The 23,294-nt window shown below is 41.4% G+C and overlaps 1 protein-coding gene across 3 annotated transcripts in view; it reads left to right on the plus strand.

Moving 5' to 3' along the window:
* Positions 1-5,265, plus strand: part of TDRD5 (tudor domain containing 5) — an 86,388-nt gene extending 81,123 nt beyond the window's left edge. For all 3 annotated transcript variants that reach the window (XM_024976874.2, XM_003587085.6, XM_059875814.1), the window contains exons 17-18: positions 208-388; positions 4,664-5,265. In XM_024976874.2, coding sequence (XP_024832642.1) covers positions 208-388; positions 4,664-4,911 — 429 coding nt within the window. In that variant the 3' untranslated portion in view covers positions 4,912-5,265. The remainder of the gene's footprint in view (positions 1-207; positions 389-4,663) is intronic.
* Positions 5,266-23,294: the final 18,029 nt, after the last annotated feature.

Below are 23,294 nucleotides of genomic sequence, written 5' to 3' on the forward strand. Positions count from 1 at the left end.
CTCATAATACGTGTTCAGTAAACACTTCTTAAATTCATGGTCCCTCAGTTAGAGAAGAACTTGTTTTCCAGAGAGTATCTAGACTCTTAAAAGTAAGGAGTTTTATTTATGATATGAAAATATTCTTTTGCATATAAATGAGGAAACAAAACAGTTCTTACTGTTAAATTAACAGTGACTTTTAATGCTTTTTCCCCAATTCTGTAGCAATCAAATGTCAAGAGTGCCTCAGATTCTCCTGCATTGCCCAAACTGGAGGAGTTCTACATCTCTCTTATCCAGTCACAGCAGTCAGCAGAAGGCAGCCAGTTTGAGCCTAGCAACATTCAGACTCCACCAAAGCAAATTCAGCTGTCCTCAACTCCCACATTGGTCAATTCTGGGTCAGGTAGGTTCACAGGCAGTTGACAGATGCAGTGGTTTGCCGTGTTGCTGAAAATCTTGATTTATATTTTTCAGAACATAACTTGAAAAATTATAAACGTTAGCATTTGTCTCAAATCCTTGTGTTATTTTTTTGGACTTAGTTCTTCCTTTTTACTTTGCCACTTTTCTTTTTTTCTGCAGTTTGGGGAGATGGTCAGGTTTATGCACCTTAAAGTTTGCCAGCTTTTAAGTATGAAATTCTGTGAGTTCTGACAGATGTGTACAGTCCTGTAGGCAGCACTGCAATTATGATAACATGTTTGTCAGTCTGAAAAGCTTCATGTGTCTTTGCAGTGATTCCCTCTTACTCCTCATCTCATTGGCTTTCCAGAATTTCATATAAAGGAAATCATAGTATGTAGTTTTTATGGCTGCCTTCTTTCATTTAGCACAGTGTTTTAGAGATTCATCTATGTTGTCGCCAGTGTCTAATGTTTTTTCTTATTTACTGCTGAGTAGTACACAGTAGTATGGACATACAACAGTTTGTTTATCTGTTCACCAGATGATGGATTATTTCCAGACTTGGGTCATGAATAAAACTGCTGTGAATGTTCAGCTCTTTGTGCAGACATGTATTTTTTATTTCTATTCATTAAGTACCTAGGAGTGGAATTGCTGGGTCGTATGCTGACTGCATGTTTAGCTTTTTAAGAACTGTTAAAATGTTTTCCAAAGTGACCGTGCCATTTGGTAATCCACATCAGCAATGTACTTGATTGTTGATTGCTTTGTTATAATGCCAACATGCCATATCTCCAATCTTTTCAATTTTCCCAGTGTAGTGGATGTGTAGTGGTATCTTACTGTGGTTTTAATTTACACTTCCCTATTTACCAGGGACGTTGACCGTGTTTTCCTGTGTTTATGTGCCATTTGAATTACCTGTTCAAGTATTTGTGCATTTCTATTGGATTATGTTTTTATTGGCTTGTAAAAATTCTTCATTATAGACATAAAACCTTTGTCAGATGCTTATATTGCAAATCTTTCCAGGTATATGGCCTGAGTTTTCATTTTCTTAACAGTGTTCTTGGAAGAGCAAGTTTTCCTTTTGATAAAATCAGATTTGTTAATTATTTTTTCTTTATGGTTTGAACTTTTTGTGTCCTATTTAGAAATCTTTCCTAACTCAAATAATTAAGACTTTCTCTTACAAAAGTTCTGTAGTTTTAGGTCTTACGTTAGGTCTGTGATCCAGTTGTTAATTTTTGTACGTGGTGTGGTATAAGGATCAATGTTTATTTTGATTGCATTTAAATATTCAATTGTTCCAGTATGGTTTATTGAAAAGGCAGTTCTTGCTCCATTTAACTGCCTTGATGTCTTTGTCAAAAGCCAATAAGTTGTGTATGTGAGAGACTATTTCTTGACTTTAATTGTGTTCTCCTGAGGTTATGTCTGCCTTTATACCCCTGTCTTGATTTCTGTGGCTTTATAATAAGTCTTGAAATGATACAGATTTGTTCGTTTTTTTTTAATTGCTTTGGCTATTCCAGGTCATTTTCTATATGAATTTTAGGATTAACTTAATTTCTACAGAAAGCCTGCTAAAATCTTTATTGAGATTAAAAAAAAAAATCTCTAGATTAATTTGGGGAGAAGTGACGTGTTAACAGTATTGAGTTTTCTTATCTATGAGCATAATATAACATTTTCTTGTTCTGTGCTTAATATATTCTTTTCCTGTCCGGTGTATTTTTTATCTCAGAAGTTCAATTTATAATCTCTAGGGGTTTTTTTGCTTTTTTGTTTTTGTATCTTCCCTCTTTCTCCTCTGCATACTCATCATTCACTTCTTGAATACGTTGAGTGTTCTTGTGACAGCTGTTTTAACAGCCTTATCTTGTGATTCAAGCATATGTATCATTTCTGCATTCTGTCATTTGTCATTTCTGAACTGGCTTCTACTGAATGGTTTTTATCTTGATCACAAGTCATATTTTTCTGCTTTTTGGCACATCTGATAGTTTTTTATTAGATGGCAGGTACCGAATTACACGTTGTTGACTGGATGACTGAATCTCTTTTTCTTCTCTCTTTCCTTCCTTTCTTCCCTCCCTCCCTGCTGTTTATATAGTATCTGTCTATCGTTTGGGGTAATTCAATTATCTGAAATGGATTTGATTATTTCTGCATTTATTTTAGATTTCACTAGGCTGATTAGAAAAGCCTTTAGTCTGTCGGTCCTGCTAGGCAGTACCTTTCTGAGGGTATTGATGGGACTTGATGTCCTACAGGTGTCTTTACACTGTAGCTGGTGGGAACACAAAACGTTTTGCCCCAACATAAACTGTAGTGATTGTTATGCCTCCTCCTTTCAGATAGGTTTTCTCCCTGGCCTTGGTGGCTTTCTCACAGGCATGAGCCAGATCACTTCCCAGCCTAAGACTGCACGCGGCCTCTCTGCAGGTCTCCGGCTGCTGCTTCCCCATAGCTAGCTGCCTTTGCACTTGTACTTCCCCACACGGATTCCAGCCACCTTTGTTGTTGTTTAGTCACTAAGTCGTGTCTGACTCTTTGCAACCCCGTGGACTGTAGTTCTTCAGGCTCCTCTGTCCTTGGTGAACTCCAAGCTCTGTCTTCTCAGTGCAGTGAGACCTCCAGGCTCAGTGTGGACTCTCCCTCCCTGTACTTCAGCCTGGACTTTATCTTGACAGTGAACTCAGGCGCTCCTAAAGCTTACTCCATTGGTTTCCCATTTCTCAGGGATTGCTGTCACGTAAGCTTTTTGGTCAACGTCTGAGAGCCGTTGTTTTATTTATTTTATCCAGTTTTCTACTTGTTTAAAGCAAGAGATATTGCTTTTCAATCCCTGTTAAATTAGCATCATGTCTGGAAGCTGAAGTTTTGTTGCACTCCTAAATTCTTTCATGTGTCCCTGCCTTCATATTTTTATACCTTTTAAAATCTGAACTCATCAACGGCTTCATGTAAAACCCATTATTTCACTAGGATTCATCATCTCTTTTTCACTTCAGTGAGCATTAATGATAGTCTTGTGTTCAGAGTTTTACTTTTTAGAATACCCTGTCAAATTCTCCTTAATTTATCACAAATGTATGGCACATATATCACACGCCTAGTGTTAAAGATAGAAAGATGGATAGGATATTAGATTGTGCCTGCTTTTTCTGAGTTTTTTTTTGAAGTCTGTAATTTTAGAGTCTAGAGCAGTGCTTTTCGGAATGTAGTCAGCATACCAGCATTTGTCTGTGAAGCATTTGTGATGATGGACAACACAGTAGCACTTCACTTAGCTCACCTAGGTTTTCTTTCCTAAAGCAGGACTTTCTTGAAGGAAGCAGTGTGTTGGCTTAGGCGCAGGCACCAGCTCCTCCCATCGTAGGCAGGTAACAAACAATTCATAGACCAGCTTCTTCAGTAGCCCTGGTCCAGAGTACACGCGTGAGGTGCCTCGTAACCTCCTCTTTGCTCTTAGGACCTCTTGGCATTGGCGTTCCCAGCAATTTGTCTCATGGAAAAGACCCTTCTTAGTTAAACTAATTCCCAAGGAATTCTTTTTATGGCTGATAATTGGTTTTTGGAATTTCTTAGCAAACACAGTCTTGTTCAGTTTTGTTTTTACCCCAGCAGATGTGGAATTGGAATGACTTTGGCAATAAAGAAGGCCTTCTTTTGCTCACTGCTGGAAGGAAATAGGACAGCTTAAGGGTTCTTTCCTGGAATTGGAATTATATCCAGTTTATTTTTATAATGTCCTAGAAAGAGATCTCCCCTTCCTTGTTTACAAGTACGTTTTTCCTCTCATCTTTGACCTCACTCTGACCTTCCTCCTCCTTTGATCTCACACTGACAAGAATTTATCTCGATGCATGATCCCCCATCCTCGTTTCCTTTCCATTGTTGACTGGTTTCTGAGCTTCATTCTCTCTTGATTTGCCATTGGTAACTTCGCCACCTAACCTTAAGATGGGATTTCCTTGGTGGCTGAGTGGTCAAGAGTCTGCCTGCCAATGCAGGAGACGTGGGTTCAATTCCTGGGTCAGAAAGATCCCCTGGAGAAGGAAGTGGCTACCCTCTCCTGGAAAATCACTTGGACAAAGGAGCCTGGTGGGTTACAGTCCATGGGATTGCAAAAGAGTCAGATGACTTGGCAATTCAACAATGACAACAACAACAGATCATAAGATCATTATAACAGGTGTTAGTAAAGATGTAGAATGGGAGAGTGTGAGGACCTCCTGAAAAGACCTTTGTTTTCTTTCTTTTTCAGTGGAAGGCTCCCCAGAGAGCCTAGAGAATGAAGATTTTTCTAGTAGCTCTGCTATTACAGTGTTCAAAGATACAAGTCAGGGAGCCGTGGACCAGCTCTCTTTGATTTTGTCTCCCGAGCACCAGATTTCTCAGAAGTTCTACATTCCTCGAAGCACAGCCACTGCTGCCTTAGGAGCTGCTGCAAGGCTCGCCACATCCAACAGCCTCCTGCACTGGTACCCCAGTGTGAAAAAGATGGAAACATGAGGGCGGTGGGGAGGAAAGTCAACCAGAGGCTTAGGGCGTGATGCCTTCCCAAGTCAAACCAAGAGGAAGTATTGAGACAAAAACAGTATTTTGTTGACTAAGTTTCAAGACCAAGTTGGTGCCTTTGTCTTTCTGTGCAACCCTTTGTTAGCTTTGTTATGCTCACACTCCCCTTTGTTGTGTAGGTATTGATTTCTAACATTCATTATCATTTTCATTGATGATGTTTATTTTTCTTAGAGTTTTGTTCTCCTTTGTTCAATGTAGAAGTTTAAAGGACTTTTTAGTTTCTGTGTTTCTATAAATGTTTTTCTTGTATATCTCAAGACTGATAAATGTAAGCTGAAAAACTAATGTTTTGTGATCCATACTTAGCAAAAAATTGTCACAGCTCTGTCTCCAGAAAGAGGATGACTGACTTCTAAGGCTGCTTTTCCTCATTTGAAAACTTCTATACCATAGAGAGAATCTACGGCTCCAATCTTCGCCGTCATTAATTCTTTGAAATACTAGGATCACTAAGAAAATCCACACCATGAATCTTTGGTCATGTGAAACCTTTTACATTAAAAAAAAAAAAAAAAGATGAAGCTGTCTTTCAGTGTAGGCAGTTTCTTGAAGACTTAACAAGAAAATTAGAGACCAGTTGTTGAAACTGAGCTGAGCCATCTCAGTCATCATAGTTCTCTGGCGCCTTAATGTAACAGTAGCTAAACAGTGGTATTGTTTAAGCATTTATAGGGCATGCATTTATAGAGCACTTGTGAAACACTCAGTCATGTCTAACTCTTTGTGACCCCATGGACTGTATAGCCTGCCAGGCTCCTCTGGAGTGGAGAGCCATTCGTCCAGGGATCTTCCCAACCCAGGGATCAAACCCAGGTCCCCCTCATTGCAGGCGGATTCTCTACCATCAGAGCCACCAGGGAAGCCTGCATTACAGAGCATGATGTTCTCTGAAGTCCAGTTTATTATAGGAAATTCTGTTTAGCTGATAGTGTAAACCATCAGGAGAAAAGACTGAAAGGTGAAATTAAAGAATGTGAATGATACCAAATTCTTTATGGTAAAATACAAGACTTATCCCCAGATTAAGAAAAAAATCCAATACAGAAGCATTTCTTAGTGGTAAAATCAGAGAAGGAGGTGTGAACTACTGGCCTGCTGCATATGACTAGATCCTCATGCCCCTAGCCCCTCTTCTAAAGCCTCTGCTTTGACGTTAAGCGGCAGAGCTGGCTCCTAGTTCCTTTCTTTCCTCCTGCAATAAGGAATGTCTCCTCTGTTCTGCTCAGTTAGTCAGCAAAATGTCTACTGAGGAAGGGGGTGAAATGAGAGTAAATATCAGGGTACATTTAAATGTAGAGTATTAATGGTTAAAACTTCTTTCTTAGGATGAAGTGATCATGAAACAAACCCAAAGTCTCTTAACTGCTGAGTGTTTTGGTTTAAAAACCTTAGTGCATTTTTAATGCAGTAAAAATTTCAAATCCGGATTCACCTTTCAGTTCAATTCAGTTCAGTTCAGTTGCTCAGTCATGTCCAACTCTTTGCGACCCCATGAATCACAGCACGCCAGGCCTCCCTGTCCATCACCAACTCCCGGAGCTCACTCAAACTCACGTCCATCAAGTCAGTGATGCCATCCAGCCATCTCATCCTCTGTCGTCCCCTTCTCCTTCTGCCCCCAATCCCTCCCAGCATCAGGGTCTTTTCCAGTGAGTCAACTCTTCGCATGAGGTGGCCAAAGTATTGGAGTTTCAGCTTCAACATCAGTCCTTCCAATGAACACCCAGGACTGATCACCTTTAGGATGGACTGGTTGGATCAATTCTAATATATCTATATCAATGATGGTATGCTAATTAACCAAAAAAATGTAATCTGGAAACATCACTGATAGTTGACCCAGATAGAACAGGTTTCCCATTTGGGTTTGGGGGGTTTTGTATCAGATACCTTTATTGCAGAAGGCAGTCGAAGAGTTATATGGAGGGTCAATAAACAGTTAAATATCACTTTGACAGTTAAATGTCATATATGAGACTCGACTGTGATATGAACTGGAACAGCTGTTTTTCATATGTTTATGTAATTATGCACAATTTGTTTCTAAAGAAGAAAACTCATTTGAATGATTGTTCAGAGAAAAAGGCAAGTTTGAGTTCTATTCTTCACTTCTCCAGATGGACAGTCACTGGGTTCCAGGCAGAGTGAATCTGGTAGAAGCAGTCTTTACATATTTAGTATGTCAGGTTGTAACTCTCTGCTGCTGCTAAGGCATGTCAGTTGGGTCCGACTCTGTGCGACCCCATAGACGGCAGCCCACCAGGCTCCCCTGTCCCTGAGATTCTCCAGGCAAGAACACTGGAGTGGGTTGCCATTTCCTTCTCCAGTGCATGAAACTGAAAAGTGAAAGTGAAGTCGCTCAGTCGTGTCCGACTCTTAGCGACCCCATGGACTGCAGCCTACCAGGCTCCTCTGTCCATGGGATTTTCCAGGCAAGAGTACTGGAGTGGGTTGCCATTGCCTTCTCCGAACTCTCTGTGCTGCTGCTGCTAAGTCACTTCAGTCGTATCCGACTCTGTGCGACCCAATGGATGGCAGCCCACCAGGCTCCCACCTCCCTCGGATTCTCCAGGCAAGAACACTGGAGTGGGTTGCCATTTCTATAACAGCACAAAACTACCAGCAAGAACCCTGCCAACACTGGGTAACCTGATGGTGACTAATTTTACACTTTGCCAGTTACATGGGGATTATGGAATCATTGTGTTATTAAGGCTCTTCAGAATAATTTGCAAATGACCAGATCATTTAGCCAGAGCTATCTCAAACTGATGAGTGTCAACACACTTTGACTGAGGCCTGTTGAGTAATGAATAGTTAAGATCTTATTTAAATTAGAAGAGTGAAGGAATGAACCTTTGAGAGGCTTGTACAGTTTGACTACTTGACTTTGACTAAGACAGCCAATCTGCCAATAGGTTTCCCTATCTTCTCCCATAAGGTAGGCTTTGTTTGGTGGGTAACTGAAGTAGCTCAAAGCATCAAATTTAATAGATCATTTGAAAATGAGTAAATAGGTTTCTGTATATGGGCAGGAGTAGCAGTAAGAAATGTTGAAAAGATAGGAAAATGTTCATGGTTTAGGGTTAATTGTATTTTATTGTCAAAAGATGGGTTGACATCTACTACACTTAGAAAAACTGCAGTCCCCTCCCCATATTTTTGGTGTTAAGGTTAATCTATTAGAAGTAGTGGCAGTCCCCAAGGAATGTGAAGTGGGCAGTGGGAGCCTGAGGTATGTATTGAGGGCATGGGGGGTTGAGAACACACAGGAGAATCCTGGTCATAAACGCCTTAGGTTAGAAGAAAGAGTGGCTTTACTGTTAGCCACTCAGGTTTTAACTCCAGTGGCTTGTAGTCAGCACCCCTCTCCTGTCCAGAAACACACCATGGGAAGTCAAAAGAGCCATGCCAGCTGCACCAAACCATGCCTTTTCTGTCTCACTCTCGCACATTTGAGATGCCAATTGTCTGTTTCAAGGCATGGGGATGACAAGAGACTTCTGCCTGCAGTCAGGCATGTCCAGCCTAAAGACTTTGTAGGATTTTGATGTAGAAGGGATGTCAGATAAGGAAATTTGAAACCTAGACCGACTGACTTGCCTGTGGTCACACAGCTTAAATTCCCATGTCCGCTGACTCCTAGCTCAGGGAGCTTTCCATGGGAGAATAATGCAACACCATCTGTGTCATATCAATGATTTGATGCCAGAAAACATAGTTTGGTATTTAAGTCCAAACGAATGGTGGTTCTGATAGGTAGCTGAGCAATCCCTGGTGTTGGTGGGGAAAGAGGTTGATCTACAAAGGTACCATGTTCTTCATTGTGTATAGCTTAAATAACAGTGGGCCAGTTCTGCAGCTGAAGAATCTGGACAGGGGCATCTTTGGGGATGAGAAACTAGAATCTTACAAAGCAGTCCTTCTGAGACTTCCTATTAGCATCTGTACTAGGTAGCAAGGCCTTTCTAACAAACTTTTGATATCTTTTCAGAATTAAATTTGTTTTATTTATATGTACAGTGCTACATTGTTCATAATTTTGCAGGAGCCATCACCAAGACATTTAAAAGATTTCATTTCCTATAGTCCATTCAGATTATGATGTTTTCCAAGATGTCAGTGAAGGTGCCTATTAAATAAATTTGTCCACATGCTTTGAACGCAACCCTATTTCTAACAGCTAGGTGTCATTTGTCTTGGTCACCAGTCAGCCGAGTAAGTTCTTGGTGTCATAAGCCTTTTGGAACCAGAATACCTTAATCTTTGCTGTTCTTGACACCATGGTAGACAGAAATTGTTTTAGCTTTTCAGTCGAGGACTTCTTTAGTATTAGAATCATCCTGTACCACTTTTCCATGAAATTGAGTGTTTGATGTACCCCAAAACTGAGTAGAGAACTTGTTCAGAACTAAATTTTCTTGGTTATAAGCATAAATTTCAGGAAATGCTTTTATTTTTCTGTTTGGTATAAACTTTGTTTTATATTTCTGTTACAATTTTTTAGTATTTTTTAATTTATGGAAAATGTTTATATAGGAACCAGTGTTTACTTGGTTATTATTTCTGGTGCAGTTTAGATAAAAATTTGATGAGGAAACCAAGATATGACTCTCTGCCCTCTAAATTTCTGTTATAGAACTCATGGGAAGTTATTGGGCTCAAAGAATTATGATCAGCCTAATTCTTGGAGTTTGAAATAGCATTTTGTTTGATTTATTTAAATATTTATGAAGTTGGAATTTGTTTTGTCAAAAATGTTGAGGTGTTTTTTGTGCTTTTTGTTGTGATGATTCTGCAGGAATGAAAATTTCACTTAAATATGTGACCTAAAGAACTTAATTGAGTACAGTGCAAAGTTCCATTATACAGTAAAAGCAAAGATTTGACATTCTTCTTGACTAAAATGTTTGTCTTCATTTTGGGCACGACCTCTTTATTCTTCACATACTTTGACTTTTGTGAACCTTTGCTATCCTGTAGCTAAATACCTTAATTCCATGAAATTGGAGATTCATTCACACTGGAGCCTTTTAAGTACTTAGCAGCTACTCAGAGACTTGTTTTCTTTCTCTTGTTGACAGCAATGTTATCGAATCTTTGTAAATTGTCTCCCAGTTTCTTAGATGCTCTCTGGGGACTCTTCCACATGCTGAACAGCAAACCTCATCCCATCCTGCTGTGACTGGGGTTCAGTGCTGTTTCTGTCACTTCCTGCATTTCCTGATTCCGCGTACAGAAACTTTCCTGCAGCAGCTCTTCTGCCTGGAGCATAGTGTTTCCAGGTACTTCTCAACTCCATGTAGGCAATGTCTGGAACAAACTCTTCCTTAACCTGTCATTCCACAGGACCATAGTAGAAACCAAAGACTGAGCTCAGTTCATTTCTTACTGCAGCAAAGGACTTCTTGACAAAAGTATCCTGTACTACAGTACTGTTACTCATATGTTCTGATAAAAAAAATCTCTTCTCATGGCCATATATATGACAATACCTGTCAATTAAGTGACTGTATATGTAACATTTAGACTACTATTAGGCAAAATGGATTGTTTTGCCTAATTGTTCCTTATTTTGCCGCAGATTGTTCCTTATTTCCTCCTCATGATACCTTTCTTCTAATGGATACAGGTCTTTGCCTAGAGGGATGAAACTTCAGCAGACATATCACAAGTTTATCCTCTCTTTTCTGAATTTTAAAAGCAATAACTTCTCTTGTACTGATCAGGAGTGGGACAGAGGCCTGTCAAATTGTACCTCTTAAATGTCTCATTAGTCCTGGTTCTCTGTAGAGTTCTTGAATTGAGAGAAGAGGGGTGGAACTTTACTATAATTAAGTGATAACATCCTTCTTATGTCTCACATTGTAGGCAGTGGAACATCTGTTTATGATCAAGTAGAATGTTTTTCAACAACCTTTTCTGCAGTTGATGCAGATTTATCTTTGATAAACTATTTGAACTCAGAAACTTAACTCCATCAAAACTTTTTGGTCTTCATTTACTTTCTACATGGAATTGATGCAACAGTTGACTTTATCCAGATTGATAAGGCTCGGTAAAGTTGCCTAAAAACATGAATTAAGAGAAAAATTGTGAGTTTTACAATAAAGGCCAAAATCAATTTTAGCAAACATCATGGGATTATCAATAAACCTGCATTCTGTACAGGCTTTGCTTAGAATCACTTCAGATTTACAAAGTTATTCAACATTCAATTTTTGGTATCAATTCTAGAGTTTTGTGGAACTTTTATCAAGTCTTCTAAGTTGAATGAAATTAATGCTCAGTGAGGCTTCTTTGTTCTTATACCAGATCGTAAGTATGGAATACTCTTGAGACATAGTTTTATTAAAGACTATTTGAACAACTTGGCAAAATCATGTTTGATGTGAATGTAATGTTTAAGAATTTCCAATTTTTATATGCTATGTATCACTGATCCCTAACCTTTTATGGGATTATTAACTTTTGTCAAATACTGAGAACTATCCAGTGTCAGGAGTGTCTGACTCTGTGACCCCATAGAGTTCTCCAGGCGAGAATACTGGAGTGGGTAGCCATTCCCTTCTCTAGGGGATCTTTATGACCCAGGGATTGAAGCCAGTCTCCCAATTGCAGGCGGATTCTTTACTATCTGAGCCACCAGGGAAGCCCCCCAGAAAGTGCACATTCGTTCAAAATTGTTCCCTATATTCTAGGAGTCTATGACTCCTGAAACCCACCTTACACATTTATGAACAGAAAAAGGTCAAGAAAATCACCCTTCTCCACCCAGGCCCTACCTCCATCCCTGGTGTCCCTGCCGCCATCCACTAGTTGCCTCAGATATAAATCTCGGAGTGGGATCATTCTTGACTGCTCTCTGCCCTTCATCTCACATCCAACCCATCATAAAAGCCTGTCAAATGCTACCTCCTAAATAGCTCATCAGCCCTTCTGTTTCTCTGTGGAGCTACTGCCACCACCTTAGAGCTACCTCCTTTCTGGCAGGTTGGTAGGTATTCAGTACATTTCGAGTGAATGAATGAGTAAACAGGACAGAGAATAGGATATAATTCAGGTCAATTGAAATCTTGATTTCTTTCTGCTAGGCTATAGATTCTGAATGTCTATTAAACAGAAGGCTTTAGTGGGAAGAGTCTGATCAAATATGAGCAAAGAGTCCATTTAAACTTTGAATTTCGAGATGAATAAGGAGCACATCTCCCAGATGAGAGAACTAAGAAGGACTGGAGATGTTTTGTCTAGGTTATTCTTCTTCACAAACCATATTTGGTTATTTTCCCGGTTTGGCTTATGAAAGAAAGTGCCAAAATAAATAAAAGTTTTATATTTGCAGCTTCTCAGCAACCAGCTTCTTAGCTTTCTCTCAGAGAAGTGTGATTTACCAGATTGGCTCCTTGTAGTTTATGGCTCTGATTCATTCTTGGAGGCACACCTTTGATGTCCCATCTTATTTTCCAGAAACTTCTTTCAGCACCACAGACCCCAGTTCAGTGATCAAACAAAAGAAATTGATTAAAATTGTTCTTTGGGGTTAATATATTAGTTTGGACGTAAGTTGTTTTTGTGGGCTTTCTCAGTTGGGGCTGAATTGAGTTGTGTAATGGGGGAGTTGCAGGCAGGATTGTAACAGTACTGCTTATAGTTTCAAATCATGGCCTATAGTTTCAAATCATCAAAGGGGCAAAAACAAAATGAAAGACACCAAAGAATCTGCTCTTCTTACCAAGAGTCTCCTTTTTAGTTTTTGGTGGCTTTTATGTCATTAATACTTTTAAAAGTACTGTTAATACTTTTATGTCATTAATGCTTTTAATGACTTGAAAGATTCATGTTGTGAGGTTTCTGTTTTGAATTCAGTGTAGTGATTTGCAGCTAAAGAAATTAGCAGGGGAAACTGCCACTGGCTTTCAACTTGCTAGATGGCAAAGGTTAAATTGAAAATTCACAATGAAAAATCAAATGCTCATGACTGCCCATTGCCAGCGTTTCCAAGCCCACAGGAAGGGCAGCAGTTGGCCAGCCTGGCCCTGTTTCAGTCTCCTGGGGGACTTTGAAAAAGGTCTGCAGCGTGGACCACAGCATCCTCCAAAGGCTTTGGTTTTATTGGTCCCAGGTGTTCCGATAAGCTGAAGGGCCGAGAATCACTGTGCAAGAAGATAATCCCAACTACAGGAAAAACTACGCACTGTGTCCTGACCTTTCTCACCATGAGCTTTAATTTTTTAGCAACACGGCATGTGGCATCCTGGTTCCCTGACCAGGGATTGGAACCCACATCCCCTGCATTGGAAGCTCAGAGTCTTAACCACTGGACGATGAGGGAGGTCCCCTCAACCATGATGGGGAGGGCTTTTTCAAACTGTTCCTGCCGCCCCCTTCGGCCTTCGCGATCCCTCGTCCTCTGCCTCCTCTGACAGGGTCCAGTGTCCTCCAGCCCCCCCCACCCCTCACTTGGCCCCCCAAGTGCAGAGACGTGAGCTGCTGTGACGGACTAGGGGGTTTATCCCTCAGAAACACTGCTGTGGGAGTAAGAACTTGAGAACTGTTGTGTTAGAAAATCATTATTATTTGAAAAATAGGGTGGTGATTGACTTCTGCAACCAAATTTTGAATTTTAAGTGAAAACATTGGACAGGAGATCAATAGATTTTGGGGTGCAGAATACAACATCATTCGCTATAGCTGCGATGGACAGCAGATCCCTCGAACTTACTCATCTGAATTTCTGAGGTTTTAACTCCATTAATTGGTAACTCCCCATGTGCCCTAAAGTGATTTTAGGTTGGTTGCTGCTGCTAAGTCGCTTCAGTCGTGTCCGACTCTGTGCGACCCCATAGACGGCAGCCCACCAGGCTCCCCAGTCCCTGGGATTCTCCAGGCAAGAACACTGAAGTGGGTTGCCATTTCCTTCTCTCTTGGTTATCTGATATCTAAATCCAGGTTCTTTGATCTCCCCTGGTGGCATTTTCCCACTCAGTATGGTAAAGATTTAACATGGGAGGTATGATGTGCTTCTCCCCCCTCTGAAAAAGGACCAAGTGTTACAGTCCCATGACAAGTGTGGAAAGGACATGCCCAACTGGTGGAGTCAGTAGTAACTGTTTTACTCTTTGTTAACCAGGTCTCATTTTATCTTGATTGGACAAGAGAAACTGATACAATTGGAAACTTGATATGAAACCTTGACAAAATTCAATTTCCTGCTGTCTTTGGAAGAAATCTATAGCAGTGTTGGAATGGTCTGGTGTCACAGAAGGCATTAGCTCCGGGTATGTTGCTAAAACTTCGCAGGCTTTCCTTCAAGACCAGACATAGCTGAGCTTAGAACAGCAGCTGCTGAAATGCGAGACAGCAAGAGTGAAAGTGTGAAAACCTCGTGGGAGTTTTAACTTGAGGATTATGAACCCAGGATTTCTCTACCTGAATTACCTCTCAGAGTAGATCTGGTGATGGGAATATTTCACCAAAGCTGGACTTTTTTTTTTTTTTTCCAAAACTGGATTTAAAAAAAATCTGCCCTGTTCTAATTGAAGTTCATAGTTCTTCTGAAACCAGGTTTTGCTGCCTCCTCACTGCTAGGTGGCGCTCTGGGACAGGAGTTCTGTTGCCAACCCTAATGCTGAAAATCCTTTCCTTGACATTCTATTGACAGCACTGTAGAGTTTCAATGTTGCATAGACCTTGGAGCTCACCTTAAGCTACCCTCTTTTTTTTTCCTTGAAAAAAACAAAGTGACATAAGTGACTTCTTTGGGAAGTAAGGATCTTAGAGTAATTCTCATAGGGCAGCCTTCAGTTCAGTTAAGTTCAGTCGCTCAGTCGTGTCCGACTCTTCGCGACCCCATGAATCGCAGCACACCAGGCCTCCCTGTCCATCACCAACTCCCGGAGTTCACTCAGACTCACGTCCATCGAGTCGGTGATGCCATCCAGCCATCTCATCCTCTGTCGTCCCTTTCTCCTCCTGCCCCCAATCCCATCAGAGTCTTTTCCAGTGAGTCAAATCTTCGCATGAGGTAGCCAAAGTACTGGCGTTTCAGCTTCAGCATCATTCCTTCCAAAGAAATCCCAGGACTGATTTCCTTTAGGATGGACTGGTTGGATCTCCTTGCAGTCCAAGGATCTCTCAAGAGTCTTCTCCAACACCACAGTTCAAAGGCATCAATTCTTCGGCGCTCAGCCTTCTTCACAGTCCAACTCTCACATCCATACATGACCACAGGAAAACAGTTTAAACTTTCTATTAATTTGACCCCATAAGAAGCTACCACAGAGCTCTCTTTACAGAACTTGGACTTTAACACTGTATGTACATCTTTATCACATGAAGGTGGAGGGGAAGCTCCAACGTAAGCACATTTGGAAGCTACAACTACTGATGCTAGCTTGCTCCACTGAAAAAATTCAAAGGAAAAAAATGTCACCTTTCCATCTTTATTTTGGACTTTCCAAGCAGATATACTTTTTATCTCTTTTATAAATTTCTGTTGTTAAAAAAAACTGCAAAACTTTTACAATTGAAGCACATTTTGAATCTTTAAAAGGATTTTCCTATCTTAAGGCTTTAAATGTTGTGTGTGTGCAGGTTTTCCTGGGGAAAGTTCCCCAGATTCTTCAGATCCTCAAGAACAATAAAGAATACCTGCAGGAATTCTGCTGCCTGTGCTAGGAGACTATAGAGGAGATGGAAAGCAACTGGTAACCCTTGTGACTTCACTCTCGGGTGAAGGCAAGCGACTTCTCTGTGTGGAGAATGGGTTTGGCTCACAACAAGATCTTGAGTCAGTTATAATAACCATCACTTCATAGGGCTTTACACATTGCCAGGCAGCAGAGACAGCTGCCATCAGAAGTTAACGAGTTTGGATCACATTAACACAAGGATAGCAAATAAGTTCAGCACCCTGTCCCTTCTGGGCAGCACTGTATTTATAAAAGAGGTAGGCCAGCATTCACAAAAGAATTGCATAAATAATAAGAGCTTTATCGAATTTATGTAATGTGGCACAAGCCATTTGTTACAGATTATCTGCTTTATACAGATTATCTCATTTAATCCTTTCAGTAACACTGTGGAGTAGGTACTATTTCTACTCCCATTTTGCAAATAAGAAAACTGAGGCATGGAAAGATTAAGTATCTTTCCCACACAGAAATTGTGTCATAATAATGTTGATATTAATTTACTAAGTATTTATTATATGCTACACCCAATACGTACTTTGGAGTTTCCCTGGTGGTTCCATGGTAAAGAATCCAACTGCCAATATAGGAGACGCAAGAGGCACGGGTTTGATCCCTGGGTCAGGAAGATCCCCTAGAGTAAGAAATAGCAACCTATTCCAGTATTGTTGCCTGGAAAATTCCATGAACAGAGGAGCCTGGCAGGCTACAGTCCATGGGATCAGAAAGAGTCAAACATGACTGAGCACGCATGCACATACATATTTTATTTGATTTTCACAGTATCCATATTACTATTCCTGTTTTACAAAAGGAGAAGCTTGACGCTCAGAAAATTAATTTATCCAAAGTCACATCTCATATGAGGCAGGAACTAAATGTCTAACTCCTCCAAAGAGTTGTCTACATGGTCTCCCATCATGTCTCTCCTATTCTCTCCCAAACCCACTCCAATTCCACCCAAACCATCCTATCAAAAGTGCTCCTGTTAAGATCTCCTGTGACCTCCAAATCTCAGAGTCAGCTCTCAGCGCTCATCTTGCCTGACCCATCAGTAGCATTTGATACCCCTTCTCTCTTTCCAGGACTCACCTTTTCTGGGGTTCCCTCCTACTTGTTGGTCGATGCCTGGCTTCTGCTTTCCTGGCTCCTCCTCCTCCCCCTGACATCTCCATCCTAGAGAGCACCAGGCTTCACTTTCTTGCAAGTTCCTCCAGTCCCAAGGCTTTAATTACCATCTGTATGCTCCCACATAGCTACCGCCCAGAACACTCTCCTGAACTCTCTACTCAAATGCCCACTTGACCTCTCCACTCAGATATCCAAACAACCTCTGAAGCTTAGCAGGTTCGAAACAGAACTCATGATCTTCGCCCTGTCTTCTGCCAGAACCATGCCTTGTGCAGAGTCTTCTGTGACCCCTGTGATTGCAACTCCCTCCGTCTAACTGCACAGGCCCAAACCACAGATGCTTTGCTTTTCTCTCACATCTCACACCCAATCAGCCACAAAATCCTACTGGCTCTTCTTTCAAAATGTATTCATAGTTTACCTGAAATTCAAATGTAACTGGAATCCGTATTTTTATTTGCACACTCTGCCAACTCTCCCCACAAGGCCATACCTGACCTGTGGCCCCTGTTGCCTTCTGCCCTCATCCCCACAGCCTTCACCGTGCTCGCTTGAGTCCTCCCACACTGACCTTTATCTTTTTGTCAACAGGCAGCTCCCACCTTTGGCTTTGCCTCGGCTGTTGTCCCTTCAGTATTCGAATCTCCTCAAAGAGTTCATTTTGAAAATTACTGCTTGACCCTGCGCTCCAGATCCCTCTTACCCTGCTCTGCTCTTTTTCTGTAGCACCTAACATATGGTTCCCAGATCACTCAGTGGTAAAGAATCTGCCTGCAATGCAGGAGACCGGGGTTCAATCCCTGGGTCAGGAAGATTCCCTGGAGAAGGAAATGGCAACCCTTTCCAGTATTCTTACCTGGAGGATCCCATGAACAGAGGAGCCTGGTGGGCTATAGTCCATGGGGTCACAAAGAGTTGGACATGACTTAGAGACTAAGCAACGACAATGTATGGTATAACCTTTTATTGTGTATTGTCTGTCTCCAACAACCAGATTATGAACTCCACGAGCAGGCATTTTTGTCCATTTTGTTCATTATTGTATCCCAAGAGGCTTAAACAATAGTACATAGGTGGTCCAATCGCTGTCATGTCCAACTCTTTGCGACCCCATGGGCTGTAGCCCACCAAGCTCCTCTGTCCATGGAATTCTCCAGGCAAGAATACTGGAGTGAGTAGCCATTCCCTTTTCCAGGGGATCTTCCTGACCCAGGGATCGACTTGCATTTCGTGCACTGCAGGCGAATTCTTTACCATCTGAGCCACCAGGGAAGCCCTAGCACATAGGTACCGGATAAATGTTTATTGAATGAATGATCTCAAAGGACTGTGCTCCTTTTTGTTGCGTTAGACCCCCTCTGTTTCAGCTTGTCTCATGAGAAATATTTGAAGAACCTGAGAGTGTATAGTTTGGAGAAGAGATGATTGGCCAGCTTGGGGAATGCACGTACTTCCCAGCTGTGACGGTTCTCTGGGACCTTCTGGGTCAAGGCCCAGAAATGTCCACAGCTCTCTGCCCAGGCAATGACCATGTCCCCTACCCTCAGCACCCTACTTAACAAAAAAGTTGCTTATTTTCTATACACAAGGCTCCATGCTAAACTCCAAGAATATGAGAATAAACAAGATAATTCCTATGTAGAAAGACCTTATATGGTGGTGGGTTTGAGGTTCCTGCCTGTTTGGTAAAACAAAAGGGAACTGGGCCTGACTGGCCACATTTGCCCCCTTTCCAAAGAAAGCACCGCAGCTTCCAAGCGCCCTCTATATCCAATCACCTCCTCCACCCCCCAGCTTTTTTCCTACTCTGGTAATCCCCAGAGAAAAAGCAGAGCGAATATTAAGCACAAGCAGTGAGAAGAACATCTGCTCTAACCTCACCATGACCCCGATGCGCTGGGCAGAGATAAATTAAAGCAAGCGCAGGAAGCCTGTTGGCGTCAGTGTCCAATGACGCCAACAGGAAGGTGGGGCGGGAGAGGGAGGGCGCGTGAGTGCACACATGGGCACCAAGAAGCAGACTCGCTGCTGAAAATCATTTCCTCCCAGAACATCCCAGGAGGGGAGAAAATCGTTACTACTGGGATAATAATGTTTACTCAATAACGTCGTATAAATCTTCAACCCACCTTATTTCTGCACTGTTATGTTCCTGAAGTACTGATTAGAGACATCACCATCTTGATACACAATCAATCACTAGAAAATTCTAAAGCGTTTTGCAGAAACGTGGTAGTAACACATCAGCTAGACAATGGAGAAGTATTTTGGGGGGAGGATGGTTTTCTCACTTCCCGCTTCATCCTGGATGGACCTTCAGCTTGTACTGGTCACTCAATGAGAGGGCTGTCAGTATTCTAATTCAATGAAAATTTACTATAGGCTTGTTTGACACAGACTAACACTTCTGTGTCCACGGCATTAAATTTACTGAAAGGGCTCATCTTTTACAAAATGCAGATGGCTCCCTAGTGCAAAGGACCAGGCAGAGAGAGGGTAAAACCAAGTAGGGCTTGGGATCAACTACATGCCAGTAGCAAGAACTTGTTCTCTCTTCTTGTCAAAATTGACCAGATGTTAGCCGGAACTCGGGACACCTTAGATGACAGCCCAGGGTTCTAGAGGGGAATCCTGGACCTGGCAGATCTTGGAAGGCAGAACTGGCCCAGCCAAACTGGGGAGGAGTCATATTGATCATCAGTGTCATTGGATTTTCATTGTCAACTCTTCTCTCTCTGACCTTTGTTCACTGTGCCCCATGGAGGGCCCTGCTCTTCCCCATCACAGCACACACAGGCCCTGCTGGTGGTGCTGGCCCTTGTTCCACATTTTAGAGGCACGATTAAGCTACGCAGTTTATTTTTTTTTAATATATTTATTTGGCTGCTCTGGTCTTAGTTGTGGCATGCAGGATTCTCATTGCAGCATGTGGGATCTTTAGCTGTAGCATGTGGGATCCAGTTCCCTGACCAGGAATCGAACCCCAGTCCCCTGCATTGGGAGTGAGGAGTCTTAGCCTCTGAACCACCAGGGAAGTCCCTAGCTATGTAATTTAAAACTGTATCCATCACTCTTAGAAACTATTAGTGTCTTATAGTGAAATCTAGTCCCCTGGCTAAATCTTCCCTCTTTTTTTTTTTAATAATTGCACATGTAAAGAGAAGAGACTATGCTCTCTGCATATTTGCTTCAACATCATGAAGATGTTCCCATCAGTCCTTTATCTTTGACTTAAACGTTTCTCTGGTTTTGGTAATGACGTCCTATAAGGAAGTATCTTAAACTTGTTTTGGCACTTCCTGTCACTTTGATGAAGTGCGAATCTGGGGACCAATAAGATTCAAATTAAAATAATTTTACTGGGACAAATTACACCTTGAGCACCAAAGTCAGAGCACTATTTTCAATCCTTTAAGTAGATCATGTCCCGAGATGCTCGGGGTAGGACTGGCAGGCAGTCCACAACCATCGGGAGCATTCAGGCTGGAGGTTCAGCACTGTTTTTTTGGTTTTTTTTTTCTTCCTTTTGCTTGTTTGTTGTACCATTACTTTCATTTTAAAGGTTAATAAAATTACTACGGCCACAAAAACTAGGATCTGACAGGATCCGCTGTCAACTTTATCGCAAACCCAATCTTCTTCCCAGGGAGCTTAGCCATTCTAGCAGGGGGATGTGGCGAAACCAAGTCAAAAGGAAAAGCTAAGACTATCAGAGTTTAGACGACCTTTCTTGGAGTGTTTGCCTTTTGGAGGAGCAATGTATGAATGAAGAAAACGAGCATCTAAATGTCCAGGACCAAATAGGCCCTTCTTAGATGCTATGCCTCAAAATACTAAGAGAATTAACTATAATTCTGAGACTACATCAAGAAGACAATATTCCACTGACCCTCCTCATAACTGAGACAACTTCTAGTTAGTTTTATTTTTTAACTGAAGGATATTTGCTTTATAATGTTGTGTTGTTTTCTGCCATACAACAATGCAAATCAGTCATAATTATATATATATATATATATATATATGCATATTTATCCCCTCCCCCTTTAGCCTCCCTCCCCCTTCCCATCGCACCCATCTAGGTCATCACAGAGTGACAGGCTGGGCTCCCTGGGTTATATAGCAGATTCCTGCTAGATATCTATGTTATGCACGATAGTGGATACATCAATGCTACTTTCTCAACTCACTCTACCCCTTCCTTCCCCTGCTGTGTCCACAAGTCCATTCCCTACATCTGCATCTCCATTCCTATCGACTGTTCCCTCTTCCAGATAAATGCCAGTTCCATCGTTTCTAATTCCTCACATAAGGCAACATTAAGCGGTATTATTCTAACTATGAAAAGATGTTAAGTTTCTTTATCACTTTGTCCAAAAATGTGTGATTCAGTCACATGCAAAATGAAAGATGGCTGTTAAGGATTTCTTCCAAGACAAATAAGTCTCCAGCTCTCCCAACTCAAAGGACCAATTTTAAACTGAGGAATTGGCTGCAAGAGGAGACATTAAAGCCAAGTGTGAATAAATGCCTAGACCACTGGTCCTGAATGGCTGAAGCTCAGCTTCTTCATTCAGTCAACACATATTTGCCAGGAACCTACCATATGCCAGTCATTGTGCTAAATGCTGCAGAAATCCTGTCTTTAAGGATTTCACAGTTTGGTGAGAGGGTGGGCAGGGTGGTGGGCAGATAAGCAGCCATTGCAGGCTTGATGGGCTTCCCTGCTGGCTCAGATGGTAAAGAATCTGCCTGCAATGCAGAAGGCCAGAGTTCGATCCCTGGGTTGGGAAGAGCCCCTGAAAAAGTAAATGGCAACCCACTCCAGATTCTTGCCTAGAGAGTTCCACGGACAGAGGAGCCTGGCAGGCAGCAGTCCTTAGGGTTGAAGAGTCGGTCACAACCGAGTGACCTGGGCTTCACAGGTGGTGCTAGTGGTAAAGAACCTGCCTGCCAGTTTTGGAGATATAAGACACACGAGTTCGATCCCTGGGTCAGGATTGATCAACGCTCTTTGGAGCATGTTTAGGGACCCTCAGCAGCACAGAAGGCCTGACCAGCCAAGGGCTGGCGAGCAGCATACACTGCAGAGAAGGCTTCTTCGAAGTTGTCGCCTGTGCTCAGTTTTGAAAGTCATAAACCTGTCTGTGGTTTCAGTGCACAGAAGGTGTTTAAAAACCACTGAAAAGGTATTTCAAAAGCACAAAGAAAGGCGGTATGGGAGATATATTCCAGTGGTTGGCGGGGATTTAAAAAATAACTTTAGGGAAAATATCCCAAACTTCTAAAGAAGGTAAAAGATGACTTTATGACCTTTGATGTCAAGCTAAGAGCATTTTCTAAACAGCCTAACAAATTTCTTTTGCATAACTGATTATGGCCTAAACATTTTACAAGTCTGTGAAATTTATAAGGTGATTTACTTTTCTGCCAATTTAAAGAAAACTGTGGTTTGTAGTTTATTGTCCTGTAGGACATTAACCAATTTGAATTAACTTGGCAAATTTATTTCACCTTTCTTTTTTCCACTAATTATAAAAATCCCAAGTTTTCACATTACCTTTAAAAACAGCTTTGCCATCCTGCTGGTTTCATTATTAGAGTAAATAAAACTTTAAAATGAGCATGCTATTTTTTGTTGAAAAATCAGGTTTGCAACATTTGGGGATTACACTTTGATAGGTAAGTGTGACCAGAAAATAAATAGCTCGTTATGAAAACATATACTGCATGCAAAGTGCTTATTAAAGGTTTTGAATTTAGTGATGTTACCCAACCCTCATTAGCTATGTTCTCCTCCGTTTTTCCATCTTAAGAAAAACAGGGATGTTCAGTAATATTCTAGACTCAGCACTTTCCTCTAGGCTGCAGTCTCTACTCTTCTTCTGTCACCTATGTGGCCAAATAGGAACTGTTTTCCACTCTTTCACCTAGGGGCCTTATGGAAATGTTCATTTGTGTTTTTTTGTTCCCCTTGTGCTTAAAAAAAGCATATACATTTACAGGGATTAATTTGAGAACACCAGAACCATACAGAACAACGAACCATGTAGAACAATACACCGGAACCAACAGGCAATAAAGAAAGTGTATGCCTGCCAGGATACCAGCCTACATCCTGCTGGAGTAGCACAGTACTGTGACTTTCTTCTGAGCCTGGTCACCACAAGATCCAAAACTTTTGACATGAGCTTGAGTCATTTTTAAATTAGTTCATGGTTAAAATTTGTAAGGGAGTTCTTTTCTTCTTCACTTAATTAATTGCATAAAAATTGAGAGATAGACATATAGATAAGTAAGGTGGAGAGTGAGTATGCATCAAGCAAAGAGCCCACATGTGCAGAGGCCTAGAGATGTGGGGATAAAGGGAAGAATGTATTTAAGGAACTCCAAGCGGATCAGTTTGACTGGATCACTGAGGAGCAGATAAGGTCATGAATACATAAAGCTGCCCAAATAGACAGAAGCCAAATGAAAATGGGCCTTGCAGGC

The sequence above is a fragment of the Bos taurus genome, chromosome 16 (genome assembly GCF_002263795.3).
Source record: "Bos taurus isolate L1 Dominette 01449 registration number 42190680 breed Hereford chromosome 16, ARS-UCD2.0, whole genome shotgun sequence".
Taxonomy (NCBI): domain Eukaryota; kingdom Metazoa; phylum Chordata; class Mammalia; order Artiodactyla; family Bovidae; genus Bos; species Bos taurus.